At 31.7% G+C, this 20,054-nt stretch overlaps 1 protein-coding gene across 4 annotated transcripts in view; it reads left to right on the top strand.

The window, feature by feature from the left end:
• The window catches only part of LOC129908204 (arfGAP with SH3 domain, ANK repeat and PH domain-containing protein), a 61,708-nt gene that overhangs the window by 23,312 nt on the left and 18,342 nt on the right, over nt 1-20,054 (top strand). For all 4 annotated transcript variants that reach the window (XM_055984574.1, XM_055984567.1, XM_055984581.1 and 1 more), the window contains 6 exons: nt 17,627-17,699; nt 17,803-17,948; nt 18,069-18,323; nt 18,403-18,488; nt 18,573-19,003; nt 19,077-19,236. In XM_055984574.1, coding sequence (XP_055840549.1) covers nt 17,627-17,699; nt 17,803-17,948; nt 18,069-18,323; nt 18,403-18,488; nt 18,573-19,003; nt 19,077-19,236 — 1,151 coding nt within the window. The remainder of the gene's footprint in view (nt 1-17,626; nt 17,700-17,802; nt 17,949-18,068; nt 18,324-18,402; nt 18,489-18,572; nt 19,004-19,076; nt 19,237-20,054) is intronic.

Below are 20,054 nucleotides of genomic sequence, written 5' to 3'. Positions count from 1 at the left end.
TCCTATACGAAATGAGTTCATTTGCGAAATTATTTCATTTAAACTGCAGTGAAAACAAGAAAACTGTGTGCATTTTATTTTCATATGTTTTCTCAAGTTTATTAAATTAAAACCTTATATCGCTTTTAGAATGCAAGCCATTCGAAAGTAATCAAATTTATTTTTTTATACCGCTTTTAATATGCAAGCCTTTTGAAAGTAATCAAATTTATTTTGTTTGCATTGAAAAAGTAGCCATCTTTGTTTTCAAAGCGTTTGTATACTTTTGTATACTTTTGTACAGTTTTTGATTTTTTTTTTCTCTCCTCAAATTTCGTATTTTTGTTAAAAAAGAACCCAAACAGACCTAATCTATGTCGCATCCGTTACGTCTTCGCCTGAAACACTGCCTAAACATTTCAACATTTTTAACCCAAACATTTTCAACATTTTTAACCCAATTCCGTACTCTGTACGTACTCTGGAAATGTGTAGTGGCTGATGTGGCTTTGAGCTTTTTTTTTACAGATCTTTTTGTCAAAGGAAACTGTGCAGAATGCTCATAATGAAGCTTTGCGCTTTAAGTTACGTTTCGAAAATCATTAGTTCGTAAACAAACAAATGTAGCAAGAAGCGAGCTTAAAGCAAAAGTAAAAATATTGAAGTTTGGAGAAATTGTATCTAGGTGTTCAAAAAACAATAAAATATACCTAACAATACAATATATCGTAAAATTGGGAACTGTCAATAAACGGAACTAAAAAAAAATCGTACTTCTTCAAAGTCTACATACGAAAAGATTCACAATTTCCAATTTATCAACTAGGTATTAAATCGAAATAATTTTATTAAATAAAAATTTACTATAACAACCCTGGTTAAATTTTATTTACTCGGTGTTTGATTCGTTTACATTTGCCACTTCAGCCTTCTTCACTTCTTTCTGAAACTAATGCCAACATATTCCGTTGGAGGTTCTGCGTTACAATGCATTGCGTTTCCACTGCATTTACTTTAACAATTTTTGTTTTGAAATTTAAACTTCAAAAGGACGCGTTACTACAATACTGTTAAAAGATCCGTACTGTGTTTGTTGCTTTGAAGCGATTATCTTGGCTGTGAATTGAGCAATTTTTTTCTTTCTAAATTGTGTCGTTTGTTTTGTTGTTGTTGTCTTTTTTTTTTCATTAACGTACTACATCTAGGGGGGAGGAGAGTATTATTATGATAGACTTTTCTAAGGGATACCAGAGATGACAGCAATGGGTCGACAAGAGATTATCCAAGTGACACCAAGAAGAATTTAAATCTTAAGATTGTGGCTTTTTATAGCTAATTAAGGGTAATTGGAATGGCAAGATGTTTTTTTTTTTTTTTTATGTTTCTTGTCTTAGATTGAGAGGCAATGTGGTTGGTTGATTAAAATGAAGGGCTATTGTGGGGTTATGAGAGATGATACTTGTGTATAACAAGAATGTAATAGACTTAAGCAATTTGATTATATAAAAGGGAAGGTCAGATTAATTTTCAAGTTTAAATTCAGAATTGAATATTGTGTCGTATAGAGCAATTTAGAAGTTGGGGAGCAATATATGTATATAAGAATTTAACGTGTAAATGGTTCTATTAAACCTAAGTGTGTTGATTTTGTTTTCATAGGCACTTATAAGATTCCTTTTCCATTGATACTCCTTTTTACGACGCCATCGATTGCTAGGATGCTGTTTCCAGTTTTTCTTGCTTGCTTGTTCTTGTTGATTTGCTATGCATGTTAGGTTGTTTAATTATACTTTCGAGTGTTGTTTTATTTCGAGGCTTTTTTACTTAGCCAAGTAGTAGGTTAGGTAGAAATGGTTGTCAGGAAAAAGACTGGCATTGGCTTTTTGGGACCAATTACAGATTTTACTGTCTCTTAGAAAAAAAAACACCTTTTATTAATTTTAATTTTTCTTATGAAAACTCTTCACTCTTGCTTTCTATCCCAAATGCAACGTTTTTGCCATATTTCATTAGGGTGTCCTATCAATTTTGTTTTCACTTAAAAACACACCCTTTTAACCATGATACTCTTATAAACACTTTAGATTCTTGTTCACCTTAAATTAAGGGGGGAAATCCCTCCAGACGACACCTTTTTCACTATGTTTTCATGAAAAACTGAAAGCACTTATTGAAATTTGGAAAAAGACAAGATATTACTGACATTATCAAGAAAAAATTTTTTGAAATGAAAAAATAACAAAATGGCGGCTCTGGAGCCTTTCAAAGTTGACGCCTCTAGTTTGCGCCGTGCAATGTAGAGGTCAAGGAAATCATCTAAAATCAAAAAAAAATATTTTTTTTAAATGAAAAATTAGAAATCAAAAAAACGAAAAAAACCATGTTTTTTTTTACAAAAAAGTAGTTAAAAAAAATATTTACTGTACAAATTTTATTCAACTTTTAGGTTCATGTTGTGGCCAATAAGTTAAGAAGTAATTTGCTTCAAATTTCAAGTCGATAGCTTCATTAGTTTTTGAGTTACATTGCACGGCGCGGAAAAAAACTAGTTTCGAAAAAAATGCGTTTAAAGTTTTCGTTTTCGTACTATGGTAGGTTCGGAGGGCATTGGGTTCGGGACTATCTAGGCACTTTTGAGGCTTCATTTAAGGCTAAGACCACTGAAAATAGTTTCTTCGGTTGATAAATAAATAAAAAATTCCAGAGGGATTTCCCCCCTTAAGGTGACATCACTTTAAATTAAGGTGACAAGTCACATTAATTTCTTGAATGCGCAAATTAAAAAAAAAAAAAAACTGGCAGCCACCGGGGATCGAACCTACAACTGTTGAGTTACTAGACCAGTGCCTTACCACTGTGCTATCTCACTGTTGGAAATGGGTATGATAAACTGTAAGTAAAGTTAAAGTGTGACTGTAGTTTTAAAATTTTTATTTTTGGTCGTTTTTTTTTTTAAGATGAACTTGAACATTCACATTAAAATAAGATAAAGTTCACATTAAATTTAACTGAGATTAAGTGGAATCACCTTATTTTAAGAAGGTGAAATTTAATGTGCGCATCATCATATTTTAAGGTGACACTTTTTTCTCCGTGTAACATAATTGCTGAATTTCAATAAAGTACCTATTACTTAGTTTTTCCAATATTCCCACATTTTCACTACACCTAGACTAATTTAATTCATAATTCCCATGGGAAAGACAACATTTTTAACAAATGTCTTAAAGGTTTATTTCATAAAACTGATTTTATCGTACTTATCGCGGATTTTACTTATTTCCCAAAAAAAAAAAAAAAACAGTCTTTCACCTAAAATATTTTTATAGACTTTTTATTTATTTTTTATTTATAACAAAAGAAACTTTTTCACCAAGTTTAAAAAGTTTACAAAATTTATGTCAGCTGTTATTATATCTTTCTCACACATAACTCAACTTCACCAAAAAAAAAACTCTCTCACCAAAGAAACTTTATGGAACCTTTTATATAACTTTTCTAAGAGCAATCGTATAGACTTTATTTCAAAGTCATTAGATTCAGAATCAAACTTGTGTCATAATCATTATATATGTTTTTCACTATATTTTTAACCTTCACCCCCTCCCCCTCTTCCGCTAAAACACCCTTCCACCCAAAATTTTGTATAGACTTTTTTGATCCTTGGTTGTTATCATAAAAGCAAACTTTTTGTCAAGTTTCATGAGGGTAACAATTTTTTTTTTAAATGTCTATTTTACCTTTACTATACCAGGAATACAGTTTTGGGGCCTACCTTTCTTCATTTTTGAGGTTTGATCGAGTAGGAATAAGCTCTTTATTCCCCCTCATTTGGTATCAAAAATTTAGAGCAACTATACTTCAAACAGGTCAACCCAAAAACACATCGATTAGCATAATAACTTAAAAATCAATCGCATCTTCTGGAAAACTATTATTTCCAACTGACGAGCTTGGCTCTTTTTTTTTGATCAGCTGGTTCGTATATTATACCGGGCTCATTGAGCGATTCCTGATTGAGCTCTGAACTTAAGAAAAAAAAGTTACTGCATGCGTTTTTTTTTACTATCATTTACTTTATTTTAGAAACAATATACTCTTCAAATGTAGCCATTTAACCTCATCAGAAGCAAAAAAAACCAAACAATTATATCATGTGTATCCTTAATAAGCATCCGCTTGTTGAAGTTCTTTAAATAAATTAGACAGCAAAAAAAAAAATAATACAAATATGTATGTACTTTTTAAACATTCATCGAAAATCAACCAAACAAAGAGAATGACCAATTTAACAACAAAATACTTCACTTCAACTCTTTATCTTGTATCACGTTCGTATATATGCTATATCAAACAAAAATTACGACCAAGGCATGTTGACCTTGTATTTGACTGCCGCACTAACGACAAATTGCATTTGAAAATTATGTCATTCAAAGTATTTTTCAAGCCGGCTCGGCTCAGGCCATCCAAGGCATATGTACGTACAAACTCGTACAACAACAATTCCCAACGATATATTCAATTGATTAGAACAAATTATTCACAGGCCACCAGCAGTATTCTCTACCTATAAGCCTATAACTAACTACACTTCACTACTACTTGCTTCTTTAAGTGATATGAATGCTTCTAATGAAAATGTCCAGTCAACCACTTGTTCGTTTGGCTTCGTGAAGTACTTTGATTGCGTCATAGCTGTGCGATTTGGTCGGTTTGAATGCAATGTTAATTTTGTTTCCATAGTTAGAACACATAAAACCAAGTATAGGCTTGGCACACAAACATCATACAAAATTCTCCTCTTTTCTCTATGCTTTACTGTAGTAGGAGAATATATATATTTCAAGCGATTAGAATGGCCACAGCTTGCGCTGGTATTTACTTTTTACAATCCTTTTCTGTTGCACACAAAAGATGTGCATCTACAACTTAACAGGAGAAAACAAAAGTATTCATATCTTTTGTTTTTTTTTTTTTTTTTGTTTTATTCATAACATAAGATGTTTGTTTTAAAACTATTGTAGTAGAATTTCCAATTGAAATAAAATTTCATCACGAAATTCTTGGACGATTGTTTTGTTAGGGTTACCCTTTTTCCAATCAGAAGTTAAGAAAGTAAACAAACATACATTTTATCTAATCAAATATAGCAGTTAGTTTTTATATTAGAAATTAGAATAAGTAACAAAACATTCAGATGGGCTCTTAAATGAGTCTTGGGGCTTACAAGTAAATACCCAAAAAACTAAGATCGTCATATTTGAAAAGAGACAGTCAAGAAGACGTCCAGAAGAAAACTGGTTGCTAAACAATGTACGCATTGACGTTGTACAGGAGTTCAAATATTTGGGAGTCCTTTTGACCTACAATTTAAGCTTTTTAAAGCATGCCAAAGAAAAAAGCGACGAAGCGAAATTAGCATTAAATATTATGTGGCCAAAGTTTTTCTCTAACCAAAATGTTGATTTATCGTCAAAATACAAAGTTTTTAATGCGACGGTTAATGCTTGCATGACGTACGGAGTTCAGGTGTTCGGATACACGTACCTTGAGGCCTTTGAAACCGTACAAAGAAACTTTTTTAAGAGATTATTCCGTTTGCCAAACTCAACACCTAACTATGCGATATATGTGGAGTCTGGTATAGCCCCTATATACATACAAAGCTTAAAAGCAAGCGCAGACTTCATCACTAAAGTAATGAAAAGAAGTGAATCATGTCTCCATAAAATAATTTTAAAGAAATTACTAAGAGTAAATGCTTCCCCGTTCAAAGACTGGAACGAACTAGCTGTTTATTACGAAACATCTTTAAACTTATCTGAAAGTAACGTGGCTGATTGGCAGGCTCAGTTTGCTGATGTGATTGCTAAGGTTGATCACAAAATGTTTCTGGATAATCTTTCCAAAGCATCTTCTACAAGATCTAGAGCAATTTACAGTAATTTAAATCATCAACTACTCTCGGACGTAACATACTTTCGTAACGGTTATTCAGCCTCTGTTATAGGTATCATCTTTAGAACTAGAGTTGAAATTTTAAATTTAAACTTCATACCTCACCGTCCGGATCTGCCTCAACTTTGCGATCTATGTAACGGAAGAGTAAACGAAGATATTTACCATTTCGTTGCGGCTTGCCCAATTTTGCAAGAAATCCGTCGGCTACATTTTCAGGAGAGTTTTCTATCCTTACAAAAACTTTACGAAATCTTAAATGGAGCAAGGGGCTGGATCAGCCTCTATAATTATTGCCAACATGCTCTTTCGTACCGTAATAGTTTCTTATATTAAAACGAAGTCCTATACCCACTTCTTGCAGTTTCTAAAGTAAATAAACTCTGTCAAATTACTTTTAACTTTTGATTGATATGTTGCTGATATTAAACTGATATTAAACTTAATACTTTTTCTTTTGTGTTTCAAATCACGATAAAATTGTTAGTAATTTTTTAATAATGCCTAATCAAACAAACTAAAATGTGTAAAATTTTGTGTTTCAAATCACGGCAAAATTGATAACATTGTTAAAAATTTTGTACAAATACCTATTTATTTAAAGCAAATTGTGTAATATATTTTTTGTGTTTCAAATCACGGCAAAATTGATATCATTGCCAAACTAAAAATATTTGTTTGCAGTTTTATATATAAAAGTGAAAAAAATCTTTTATTCAAATTTTCTAATTTTATTTTTGCATTTTATTTCTTTTATTTTTTAAATCATATTATGAAATGTCATATCAGGCAGACGGCAGTATTGCCATGTCCTTATTCTTAACTATAAAAATTGTAAAATTTTATGATGAAAAAATAAAGAATATTATCTATCTATCTATCTATCTATCTAAATGAATATTTTTACTTGCGATATATAGGTACTATATTTACATACATACATATATATCAAGTTATGCATTCGTAAAAAAAAAAGTCGAGAAAACATTTTTCCATTACATTACGATGATAGAGAATGCCAAAAAAGTGGGTCCCAGAAGTCCGTCTGTCTGTCTGTCTGTCAGTCTGTCTGTCTGTAAACTAAGCTACAGCCTAAACGGATAGACCGATTGATGTCAAACTTGGTATACCTTTGGCGACTCTCCAAAGGTGTTTTTGGAATTAATTTTTTTGGACCAAAAATAACGGTACCTGTCATATACTGATTTTAGTAAAATTGAAATATCTCGAAAACGACTCCAACGATTTTGTTAAAAAAATTCAAATGTAAGTTTTAAGAGAAGGTCTTTCTTTCAATATTTATAAATTTATTTTGAAAAGAATTATTAACGGTACCTGACATAGAACCATTTTTTTTTTATTCGACTTAGTCTGAAACTACTTATTTGATTTCAACGAAAGTTTTTGTAAAAAAGCATTTATATAATTTAAATATAAGCCAAAAATAAAATTTTGAAAAGAATAATTTTTGGATTAAAAAAAAATTTGAAAATTTTGTTTGAAAAATCAAATTTTCGCAAACGGGACATTGGATTTTTTGAAATTTTGTTTTTAGATGTTGGTCAGTGATTTCTACAAAATGGCATACCAATTTTTTTTTTAAACTTTTTCCAAAAAATTATTTATAAAAAATTAGTTTTTTTAAAAAACGGCTCTAACGATTTTGAATTTTTTTTTCTAAAATTGCACCTTAAGATATCAAATATAAGTACATACTTGTTTTAGAGGGCAATTTGATTTAAGATTTTGTTTTATTCTTTTAAAAAACGAATTTTATGTTTGTTTTTATATAGGTACCTACATTTCCCAAATTTGTATACAAAAAGTCTTAAAAATTTAACAACTTGAACCCTAAGAGCAAGTTCGTGCGACCCAGTCGTGCATTTTTTATTTAAAGCTGTGTTCGCATCAACAAACAAAAATTGTTTTAAAGTTTGTTTGGTTACTTAATAGGTTAGTTTTCACTAATTGATTTGTCATTGGATTCAGAGAGCTGCGGAAGAATTTCCTAATAGAAATCAACTGTGGTGCCTATAATTCTAGTTAGGATGAACAACTCATTATATGAGCTACTTTAACATATTCAGAACTAAGGCCAATATGGAACTCCTGCAATGACAATGAATTTCAGCCTCCACATGGAATCTTAGACCCCTTAACAAACCACCGAACAACTAGCGGAAACCCTAGACCTAGACAGTTGTTTTAATGGTTGTTTAAAAAACATTAAAAAATCTCAAAAAAGAGGACAAGTATGCTAATTTCAAAAATAAAAAAAGATATCGACACGAAATCCATATTCCAGTACAAAAGGCATAATTTTGAAAAATAAAAATATAGATACAAAATCCATTCTTCGCTTTAAACTACATTCATAGGGGCCGATCAGTGGTAAAATATTTTAGGCAATCACACTAAAAAAATTTAATATGCGATATTTAGACTTATTCTTCTTTATTAGGTACAATTCATAGCGTCTATATTTTTGTAAATGAGGCATACTTTTCTACATCTGCTTTAAAAATTTGGCTAATCGCCACCAACAGCTTTATACTTTGTACTAGCTAGCTATTCCTTTATCTTTTAACCATCTAAATGAATTGTTAACGTCGTACCCTTTTAGCAGGGAAAATATACTTTCCATATCCATATATCCCCAAGCACTGTCTGTGTACCTCTCGTTTTCAAAACTGCAGAATTCTATTCTGAACTGGTATCATTCCGTAGATTGTTTCATCTCTTGATAGAATTTTCGAATGCTACCCCAGCCAGCATCCCTTATAGACTCGACTCAAATAGAGTCTCCTTTCAGTTTCTTGCGATTGGTAAGGTCGTCAACATCAAAATTATCCTATACAAGACTTGTACTTGGTTCGCAACTAGCAGTTTCCCCAAAGTCAGGCAGTCAGTACAGTGACAGGAGTTCCCAACCTGGAGGGCAAGGTCTTTTAATAACTTCAAGGACAAGATCTCAGCTAAGTTGTTCTTTATAGTACTGTGTTTGAATACTTAGTATTAGCCAATACAATTTGTTCAACAAGTTCTATTGAGTAATTGTTATCGAAAATTTAATCTCTTCTTCGACCTATTGACCTTGGGAGGTCCTTCTTTGGATAAAGATCCTCGATAGTATAGATCTAGGCATCAAAGTTTGATTCGCCTTTAGTTTCCCCGTTAAGTCAAAGCTTATTTCATAGAAATGGAATAAGTTTCAAATTAATAGTGCATTTTAACATTCAACTGAATAATGAATAGTTTATTTTTGAAACAAAAAAAAAAAAAAAGTCAGAAGAAACTTTAATACATACAATTGAAGGGTCCAGGGAAAAAACAGCACAAGTCCATTCCAACTCATTTCGAGAAAAACGCATTTTAAAATTTTGTTCTCCATACAACTTAGTATACTAAAAGCACACAATTTATTTATTTTCTCAGCAAGGCTTAAATTTGTTTTATAAAAGTAAGGGTGCCATCAGATAGTGCTCAGTTAATACTACAAGACCTCATCATTAGTTTATTTTTGACAAAAAGTGGACATATGTATGCCGTTTTTCACCTGGACCCTTCAATTATATAAATGTTAAAGTACCAAGATCCAGTGATCACCTTACAATAACAATGGTGGCAATGATAACATTTGGCATAAATATTTAACGTATATTAAAAAGCTCTTAATAGATACCGTAGAACCGGGTGATTTTGGCCTGGCGGGTGACTTTGACTTTGACATGGACACTTTTTTAAAAAATTGTTAATATATGAAGGGCTTGTCTGATTTTTTCCAAGTTTCTTTGTAAATTCGTATAATTTGATGAGTTAAAAAGTGATCATACTAGCTTTATTTAATTAAAATTAGATATTCATTTATACTAAAATTAAGTTTTCTTAAAAATGCTAAAAAAAAAATTACCTGAAATGTTGGATGGTTTGAACATGTTGCAGAAATAGGATTGCAAAATGTATTTAACTCTGTTATGTGTATTGTTTTGCAAGTTGAATTACTTTCATTCTACGATTGTAACTATTTCATAAAAATTAATTTTAATTTTTTTATAAAAAATGCCATATTTTAGGGTGACTTTGGCCGGCATATCGGGTGACTTTGGCCGGGTGGCCAAAGTCACCCTCTTAATTTTTGCACTAGACTTTGTTTTTATATATTGGTATAGGTATATTGACAAAACTGATATTTGGCAATATAATTAAAATGTTATCAGATCATACATATCAACATTTGGCAGCTCAACCAGTAGACGTAGCCTTCTTTCGACCTCTTAAAATATTATGGAGGAAAACCTTAACAGCGTATAATATGGTAAACTGGAAAAACAAAACAGTGCCGAAAGATGTGTTTCCTAGGCTTCTAAAAAAAGTCTGGGACAGCTTACATCAGAACGACAAGGCAAGGGAAAATTTGATATCTGGCTTCCGGGCAATCGGAATTTATCCATGCGATAGGCAACAAGTTTTAAGTAACCTCGAAAAAACTGAATCAAGAACAGATAATACTTCCAGCAACATGATGAACCTTAGCGATTCAGTATTGGACTATATGAAGAGCCTTCGGACCCCGGATACCTCAACCAGGAAGCCAAGAAAGAAAAAAGTTAACACTTAACCAGGTGCTAGTGTCACTATGGCGGACTTCACATTATCATCGAGCGTTTTAACACATTCTCCCAATGTAGATGCACCCGATGATGCCACTGAAGAAATGTCCACGGATCAGCCCGGCCCCTCAAAAATAAGTCACAGCTGGAAGCCAAGGCAGTGATGAAAAAAATAACATTTTACGTCGACTGCATCTTAAATGTTGATAACGATGAGGTTACAGTGTCATTCCTGCGAAGAGGTGCTGGGTACAGCTTCATATACCCAGAAAAAAAAGACGTTACACAAGTCACCAAAAGTGATCTGGAGAAAAAACTTCCTGTTCCAATGGTTGATTGCAGAGAGAAACTATTTTTTTTTCCATATCCTTTGAAGGATATCAAAATTTATGCTAATTTTAAGGTTTTGTTTTTTTTTTTTTTTTAGGGCCAATTTTTCAATAGTCAGTTAAACAGTCTGTTAGTACTTATTCCCCTGATAGAGAAAAAATCATTTTTTCAACAGGCAGATATAGCTTATTCCTAGGAATAAAACTATCTGCTTCTTTCAGAGACGAATAAAATTATTCTATGGAATAAATTCAATAAAAATATTGTGTCAATTGTCAAAGCTGCTTTGAAAGAATTTTGACAAAAAATACAGAGTAACACCAGAAAACAAAAAAAATTATAAAGAAAAATGACGTTTAATTTTGAATATTTTTGAATTTGACAATTTTTTTTTGTTATTCTGTAGAATAAATTCTTTTATGTCGTTTTCGATTGGAATCACTCAAGGATTCACTCATTCTGAAATCCAATAAAACAGTTTGAATCGCTTCCACTCAATTCTGTTTTTTTTTTGTTTGTGTTTGTTTTTCTTTGAAATTTAAAATGTCAAACTTGAAAAATATTTAATATTTAAAGAAAATTGTACCTAATTTTTAACCAATTAATGGGAAATTCATTTGTGGAAAATATTTTAAAAGCATAATTTATTTGTTTGAAAATAAATTAACAATTAATTGCAGAAACAAAAAAAAAATTTAATGGAAAACAGAAAAAAACAATGATTGAGTGTTTCTTTGACATGTAAGTGTAAATGTGTTAGTGCTTCTTGATTTGATTCTGTTTTGAAATCGAGAAGAGAATTTCTCTTCTGAGAAGCGTTCTGGATGTCATTTTCATGCCAATAAAACGCTTTCAGAAGGCTTCTGAATGCTTCCGGACGCTTCTGGACGTCCAATCGAAAACGACATTAGATTGAAAAATTCAATGTTGTTATCTGATTGTTTATGAGCTTAATAACTTTATTCGTCGAACAGCTAACTGACTGTTTATTAGAAGATTGAAAAATCGGCTCTTAATCAAATAAAAACCGACAATTCTGTGTACGAAAATAAAAACAATACCCACATGTTTAAAAAAAATCTGCTCTTTCATTTGGGCTGGGTTAGACTGACGTGCTACTTGTAGTTGAACTGGAAATATAGCAAACGTCATACCGGCCAAAGTCACCCGGAATGGAGGGTGACTTTGGCCACCCATATTTTGGCATTTATCTATAGAACTGTCGGACAGATTTCTTCAAGATTAATCATACCTATAGAATGAGCGAAGTAGGTAAATTGGTTGAAATCTTCATTTAAAAAAAAAAATTATTGCAGAAGTTATTCACATTTGAGTTTGAAAACGTGCCAAAGTCACCCGGTTTTACGGTACCTTTCTTTTAATTGATGGTTTTTCTCTGCGTTGGGAAAGACGGGCTTTAGTTATTTGAAAGGTTTTAAACGCAATGATGTTTACAAATTTAGTGATAATCTCTGCTCATAAGTCAAGTTTGTACTTTTTTTTCATTGATAAATAGAGCTTCATCGAAGATTTCTTTCGATTCCGCGAGATGAACATTACGGTGTTTTCTGGCATGTATCATTCAGGCATGGTGTTCTTAGTTATACTAAAAAAAAAAAAACAGAATTCAAATACTTCAAGTTAGTGATCAAAGACGAACTATACGAATGATAACAAAACTACAAGTCTTGTACCATTTTACAGTGTTTTACGCAGTTTTCAATTCTTTTTTGTCCAAACTTATTTCCTTAGCGCTATTCAAAAGCAACTAAACTTATGATATTACAACTTTTGTATGTGACTGTTTCAGTACATAGTTTTAGTATGCCATACCTTTGTACAGAAGTCTTAAGTCAATAGTTAGCAAGTAGCAGCAGCAGCGCTAAATGCAATGACTCGCTATGAGAATAACAAAAGTAAATAGCATGAAATAAATTTCACGAATTGCGAATCGCACAAATATTTGCTGAGTGCGCTCGAGCTTCGTCTAAAAAGGGGGTGGTGGACCTGGACAGAGATTAAAAATTGCATATCAATGAGGTTAAACAAAGTAGCCGGTGGGCACCGCCTCTCGGTTTCGGATCTTGATTCTCCAAATGATTCAGAGATAGGTTATTTCTGTTTTGTGTTGTGTTTTGTTTTGTTTGTTTTTATTGTTGTTGTTGTTGGTAGTGGTGGTGGTTTGTTGGTTTCTCAGTTTTGTTGTGCTCTGAAACCTCTCTCTTTGTGTTATCAACACCAAATTGACAAAAAAATAAAAATAAATAAAGGTTCTTACACTCTGCGACTCAACTTCGCGGTGATTGTGTGCCGTTTGATGTGTGGAATTACAAGTTTTTGAGGGCATTTTGTACTTGCACACGGTTTGGCTTGACTTTAATCTGGTTGGTATGGTCTGGCCTGGCTCTGAGTCTTGACAGAGACGTTGAACTGCATTTTCTTTGTTTGTAATTTAATTGGTTGAGAGAGAGATATCAGTTTGCAACTCAACAATATACACACTCAGTCAGTCAGTAAGATAGTTAATGTGAATGTCATGATTGAGGTTTCCTCTTCACTCTTTGCGCCATATCATTTTGATGCTGCTCAAACAAAGTAAACAAAAGTAATTTGCTTTATCGTCAAAGAGAAACTGAAGATAATCTGAACCTTAGAAGCATATAGAAGAAGCACATAGCAGAAAAAAAAACCAATTAATATGCAATTAGAATGTATCTCTGATAAGAAAAATCATTTTTAGATTAAGTTACGCATTTCCGTTTATTTAAATGAACTCGTATATTCTCATGCAGGGGATATAACTTTTTTTTTATTGTGTAGGCACATTTTTTTTTTTTGTTGATAAATTATATCTTTACCAGTTCATTGGAGAGTTCAATGTTATCGTAAATGTTGTAATTGTTATCATCTTTAAATGTTTTTGAAGTTGATTTGAATGAATGCGATAAATTATTTTTAAAATTTGAGGAAGCTGTTTCTTTTTTTCATTTAATTATTTAGAAAAAATTGGTTTTAAAATGATTACCAAATCAACAGTTTTGTTTTAACAGAAGTGCAGTCTGCTTCAGAACAAATTCCAACTTATATCCCACGGTGGTCTTGAAAACGCGGCAGGTTTTATAAAAATTGACCCCAAAAGTAATGATGCAGATTTGTTCGAAATGATCTCAGGATTCCAAATTTGTAAGTTTCAAAATCATACCTGATCCCTTTTTTGAGTTACAGGCATTATACATATATATACATTTGACTTAGAATGGAGGAAACAAATTAAACAAAAAGCAAACGCACATTATAATGTCCTATAAATTTTTGAAAAGTTAAAATATACTCCTTGAATTTGATGTTTATTTGAAGTTGATTGAGTAAATAGTTTTTGAGAAATTTAATTTCAAAGTCAAAATTTAAAAAAGAAAATAATTTTTTGTATTTAAGTTAATTATTTTTAAATTTGAACCTAGTAGCAAGTTTTTTCAAAATTGACTGTTCTATTTAGTTCCTAGTCAAATCCTTAAAAATAGATGCAAAAAACTATTCTAGTTTTTCAATGTTTTATTTGTTCCTAAGGAAAAAATTGTATAATGGTTATTTAATCAACAGATTTGTAAGTTCTAATCACACTTTAGCCCTAGTTTGTTCACAGTCGATTATCTTTTAATCAAGGATTATTCCATACAAAATTCCTTGATTAAAAGATAATCGAGTGTGAACGAACCGGCCCTTAGTGTGACTCAGAATCAACACCAAGAACGTAGTGGTATTTTGGCTCCTTTTTTGAGGTTTTTTTTGTTCATTTTTGGTGTTTTTTTTTAATGTTTTTTTGCCATTTTTTTAGTTTTGTATTTTTTTTTTTAATTTTTATATTTTTTTAAATTATTTTTATAACGTTCTGAATATTTCAGGACTATTTTTGAAATGTTAGAGTTATATATTACGTATAACAGAAAAATATCCCACATAACATAGATTTCAGGACAGCTAAGGTCCTCAGGGACCACAAAAACCGTTTCTCGATTTTCATCGTGAGAGCCATTTTCCATGAATCCATGGTGACTTTTCGCTTTAATTAAAAAAAGAAGACCTCCTGATCAGCAGCGTGTTACAGTGACCTTTTTTCCATTTGATTTGAGGCTAATTCTTTTTTTATTTGAAAAACAAAATTAAAAATAGCTAACACAAAATTTGGAGAAAAGATACATACATTTTTCCTTAAATCTCAAAAACTAAGATACTTTTAAACATGCGGTTTTTTGTATTTGACTTAAAATCAATGAGAGCATTGATTTGTGTAAAAAAAATTTACCCTTTATTAAAAACAAATGAATAAAATAAACTAAAAGAAAAAAAATATTTTTTTCTAAAATACTAACTTTGAACTTAAATTTCTCAAAAACTATTTACTCAATCAACTTCAAATAAACATCAAATTCAAGGAGTATATTTTAGCTTTCCAAAAAAGTATAGGACATTATAATGTGCTTTTGTTTTTTGTTAAATTTTTTTCCCCCATTCTAAGTCAAATTTATATACATACATATATGTATGTATAATGCCTGTAACTCAAAAAAGGGATCAGGTACGATTTTGAAATTTACAAATTTGGAATAATGAGATCATTTCGAACAAATCTGCATCATTACTTTTGGGATCCATTTTTATTAAACCTCCTGCCGCGTTTTCAAGACCACCGTGATCCATCTATAGATTCAAATTAGATATGACTTTTTATGGACCTTTACTAAATAGAAACTTATTCGACTAACTTTTTTATTATTATTATGTATCAGAAAGATTGAAATAAGCTGAACCGTTTTAACCTTTAAAAATTTAAATGGTCAACATAAAAGTAAATCGATGGAATGGACCGAAACAACTCTACTTAACCTTACAAATGTATAAGAAACCAACCACAACTGAAAACTGCAATATTCAAAAAACAAAAAAATGTCTTATTTTCAATTTAAATTTCATTTTTAACACGATTGTTCTGATTTCCGTTCGAATTCTATTTTCTCCGGTTTGCAAATTTTAGCTGCTCCGATTTTCGTATTCGAATTTTGCGAATTCATTGGTGCTTCGAAAAACGATCAAACGACAAAAGTTTGCCGTTTTCAATGCGGGTAGCAATTTGGTACCGGAAAACAATTTTCTCAAACAAAAAAAGTCATATGTAAATTAGAAAAACTGTTTCCAATCCGTACGAATTCAATTTTCTTTTCCATCTTTTCCGTTTTCAAATTCGAACAGATATTAGAACAGCCGTGATAGAATAGAATACCTTGTTTTACGATGTAGGTAAATATTGTATAGGTATATGGAGAAAACCTTCTTATGTATTTCGTCGTCTCTACACTGAGGGAAAAACCGCAACGTAAAATGTAATATGTTTAACGTTGATTTAATGTTTAAATTAACATGAAACATCTTTAAATTAAAATTAAAACAACGTAAGACATTTTTTTATTTTTGTGGGACTTCAGCTTTTGTAGCATTTTATCACCCTAATTTCCAACAGTGAGATATCACAGTGGTAAAGCATTCGCCTAGTGACCCAAGAGTTGTAGGTTCGATCGCCAGCGGCTGACCATTTTTTCTTTTTTTTTTTTAATAAATTGATGCTTTTTTTCAAAGTTGAAACATTTTTGATTTAAAGATGTTTTATAACGGCAAACGACTTTAAACCAACGATGTTCTACTTTGATTTTATAATTTTCGTCTTCAACGCAAAATCATTCCGAAAAATAGTTGAATCAACGTGGTTTTCGTTGATTTTTCCTTCAGTGTACACATGCATCCTACCAAGTGGTGAAATAAAATCTCTTCTGATGGTTTTTAGATTCTTAGGAACTGAGATTCAGAAAATTGATTTTTTTTTTAATCTAAATATTTCTTTTTAATTTTTTTCTTATTTTTGACATTGCGTTTACTAAAACGTTTCTGTAAAAAAAATCGATGAAATCGGTCTCGTTGTTTACGAAAAAGTCAGAGATCAAGAAAACGGTCTTGTGACATATACTATTGATAGCGGTCCAAAAAATATTTTTTCTCTTCGAAATCAGAAGTAGGATATTGTTTGCCAAATATTATGTAATTTTTTTTTTGAAACTAAAATCGTTAGAGCCGTTTTTGAAAAAAATAACCTTTTTCATTTTGGTAGTGTGGCAAGGGTAGGTACCGTAATTTTGACGTGTTTTTTTTTTTAAGAGTTTCAAATATTCTGAAGTACTGGAGTAGACCTAGTTTCTGAAATACGATTTGAGAGGCCATTCATAGTCACCTTCTTGAGAAATCATAACATTTAAAAATCTCATCCTTAATAATTCGTTAATTTCATAACTTTGTAAAGTTGACAAAAGTAAAAATCCTCCGTATCTGATTAATCTAATTCTGGCCTTAAAGTTAGGAAGCATCTCAAAGTAGAACACTTTTTCACTCAAAAACAGTAAACCATCTCAAATTTTGAAGAAGTACGATCCAACGACACCTTGAGATCAGAAAATTCTGTAAAGTTAATCTGTTGGGAACAGTTTTCAAAAAAAAAGTTGGTAGCACTTTTCTTTTCAAATATTTATGTGTTTAAAACAATCTTCGAATGCATCCTTTAAAGAAATACTGAATAATATTGTTTTCTAAAAATTATGATGTAAATCGTCTCAATATTTTCTAAAACATTAGCGAATTCTATTAATATGTTTAAAAAAAAGATAAATCCTCTATAATAATATGTATATTTTTTTTATTTTCAGCGTCTGGAAATCGATAGGGAAGGATTAACAAAACTCAAAAAGGCTGTTAAAGCCATTCACAATTCTGGCAATAGTAAGTTACAAATTATACCTATTATACGCATTTTCAACAAAAATAAACAAGCAAACAAAAAAAAAAAACATTTAATTAATGATCATTAATTTTTCATTCAAAGCTCACGTTGATAATGAAATGTTCCTGGTGCGTGCCCTCGAACGGCTCGGTGGCAAAGTAATCGACCAAGAAGAACCCGACATTGGAGCTGCATTCTTAAAGTTTTCAGTCGTCACGAAAGAGTTGAGTGCCCTCATGAAGACCTTGGTAAATAATCCTTTTTTCTTTTTTTTTTTTTTTAAACCAGCTGCCTATAATATCCAACTAAGCAGCTCTCTGTGCGCACTCAATCAAAACATAACAAAATTTCCAATTTCGAATTTTCAGATGCAAAACATAAACAACATTATCATGTTTCCAGTTGACTCGATGCTCAAGTCAGAGTTGCGAGGTGTGAGGGGCGACATGAAACGGCCTTTTGACAAAGCTGCAAAAGACTACGAAGCGAAGTTTATAAAGATTGAAAAAGAGAAGAAGGCCCAAGCCAAAGAGGCTGGCATGCTGCGAACCGAAATCGATGCCGCTGCCGTTGCCGAAGAAATGGAGAAGGAACGACGAATATATCAGCTTCAAACGTGCGAGGTAAATGCGATACTCTCAAATTGTTGACAAACAAAAGAAAATACTAAAAAAAAAAACATCTTTCACTCCTCCTATATAGTATCTGCTTAAGTATAAGGAAATCAAAACAAAGACTGGCATCGAGCTGCTGCAGCACTTCATCGAGTACTACCATGCGTTGAATAAGTAAGTTTGACCGTAGGTTGACGAGTCGAGGATTTAAGTTAATACCTGTTTTTTGTTTGTTCTTGGTTGTGTTCTGTTGTGCAGCTACTTCAAGGACGGACTACAGACCATAGATCACTTTGGCACCTACATCGCGGATTTAAGTGCCAAGCTGCAATGTATTAAACAGAAACAAGATGATGATCGACGCAGTTTGTTGGATTTGCGAACATTGCTCCGTAGTACGCCTGATTTTGAGCGAGTGGAGAATGTTACAACGGACAAGGGAACTGGTTATTCCTTGCACCAGTTGCAGGGCGATAAACATCATGGCATCACACGGTCTGGGCATTTGCTTAAAAAGAGCGAAGGCAAAGTGCGTCGGGTGTGGCAAAAGCGACGATGTCGAGTCACAGCCGATGGTTTCTTGGATATATGTCATGCGGACGAAACTAAAGCACCCACTCGAGTGAATTTGCTGACATGCCAAATAAAGCCAGTGCCGGATGATAAACGAGGTTTTGACCTAATAAGCTGTGAGTGACGATTAATTGGTTTTCCTCGAAACAATAAAATAAATGAATATTTCTTTTTTTGTTTTCTCTGTAGATAATCGTCCATATCATTTTCAAGCTGAGGATGAAGTCGATCAAAAGGCGTGGATGGCTGTGTTAGTTAATTGTAAAGAAAAGGCATTAACAAAAGCATTCCAACATGCGAACCCACAAATGAGTCCTAGTTTAGTTGAGCTGCAAAAGACTGTTATAAGGTAAGTGGAATTGATTTATTGTGTTCGCTTTGATCTTTATTATTTCACTTTTCAATTTAAAAGGTCAAAGCTTTTTATTTAAATTGTTTGTTGTTTGGATAACCTAATTGGGTTTATTAATTTTTCTTGGAAGACCTTATTTGAGGTGTTTTGTGTTGCAGGTTTTGAACTTGCCCTTTTTTCATAAATCTATCACTGCATTATTAATGATTATTTTAAAATTTGAAAAGACAAGTAAGTAATATCCCTGAAAGTTTTAGTTCTCGAGTTTTATCTACATACTATTCCTGATCCGTCATAAGTAATAGTCAATAGTTTTAAATTTTCACAAAACATTTATATAAAACAATTAAAAAGTTAAAATAACATAAACTCCATATGCGTTTCGCCCAGGTATGACAGTGGGCTCATCAGTTAGATGCAGTCATACCCTTACTAAGACGCAAAATTTTGGTCCATTAATACAGACACTTATATGTATAAAATTTAATGGATTTGGTTTCAGTTAGCACAAAAAACATAGTAGTTTTTTGTTTCTAGTAGAAGGAGCACTAGTTGTTGAAATTTCATTTGCATCTTACGGAAAAATATCCACAAATGGGATGAAAAGTTTTTTTTTAAACGATATTTATTAATACAATGTTCAAATAAACTCAAATGAATTTGATTTTGTCAATGAGTTTTTGAAGTCATTTAGAGTTGCAGAAATATGGTATTCTTATTTCATCTTAAAAGTTTAAACCCTCACAAAAGAAAAACTGTTTGATGAATAAATCTGTAACCTTACGGAATGCGGATTTCAGGTATCTTAAGCTTTA

This window comes from Episyrphus balteatus, chromosome 1 (genome assembly GCF_945859705.1).
Source record: "Episyrphus balteatus chromosome 1, idEpiBalt1.1, whole genome shotgun sequence".
NCBI classification, from domain to species: domain Eukaryota; kingdom Metazoa; phylum Arthropoda; class Insecta; order Diptera; family Syrphidae; genus Episyrphus; species Episyrphus balteatus.
Note: the sequence above shows the minus strand (reverse complement) of the source record. Positions and strands in the feature narration are given on the sequence as shown.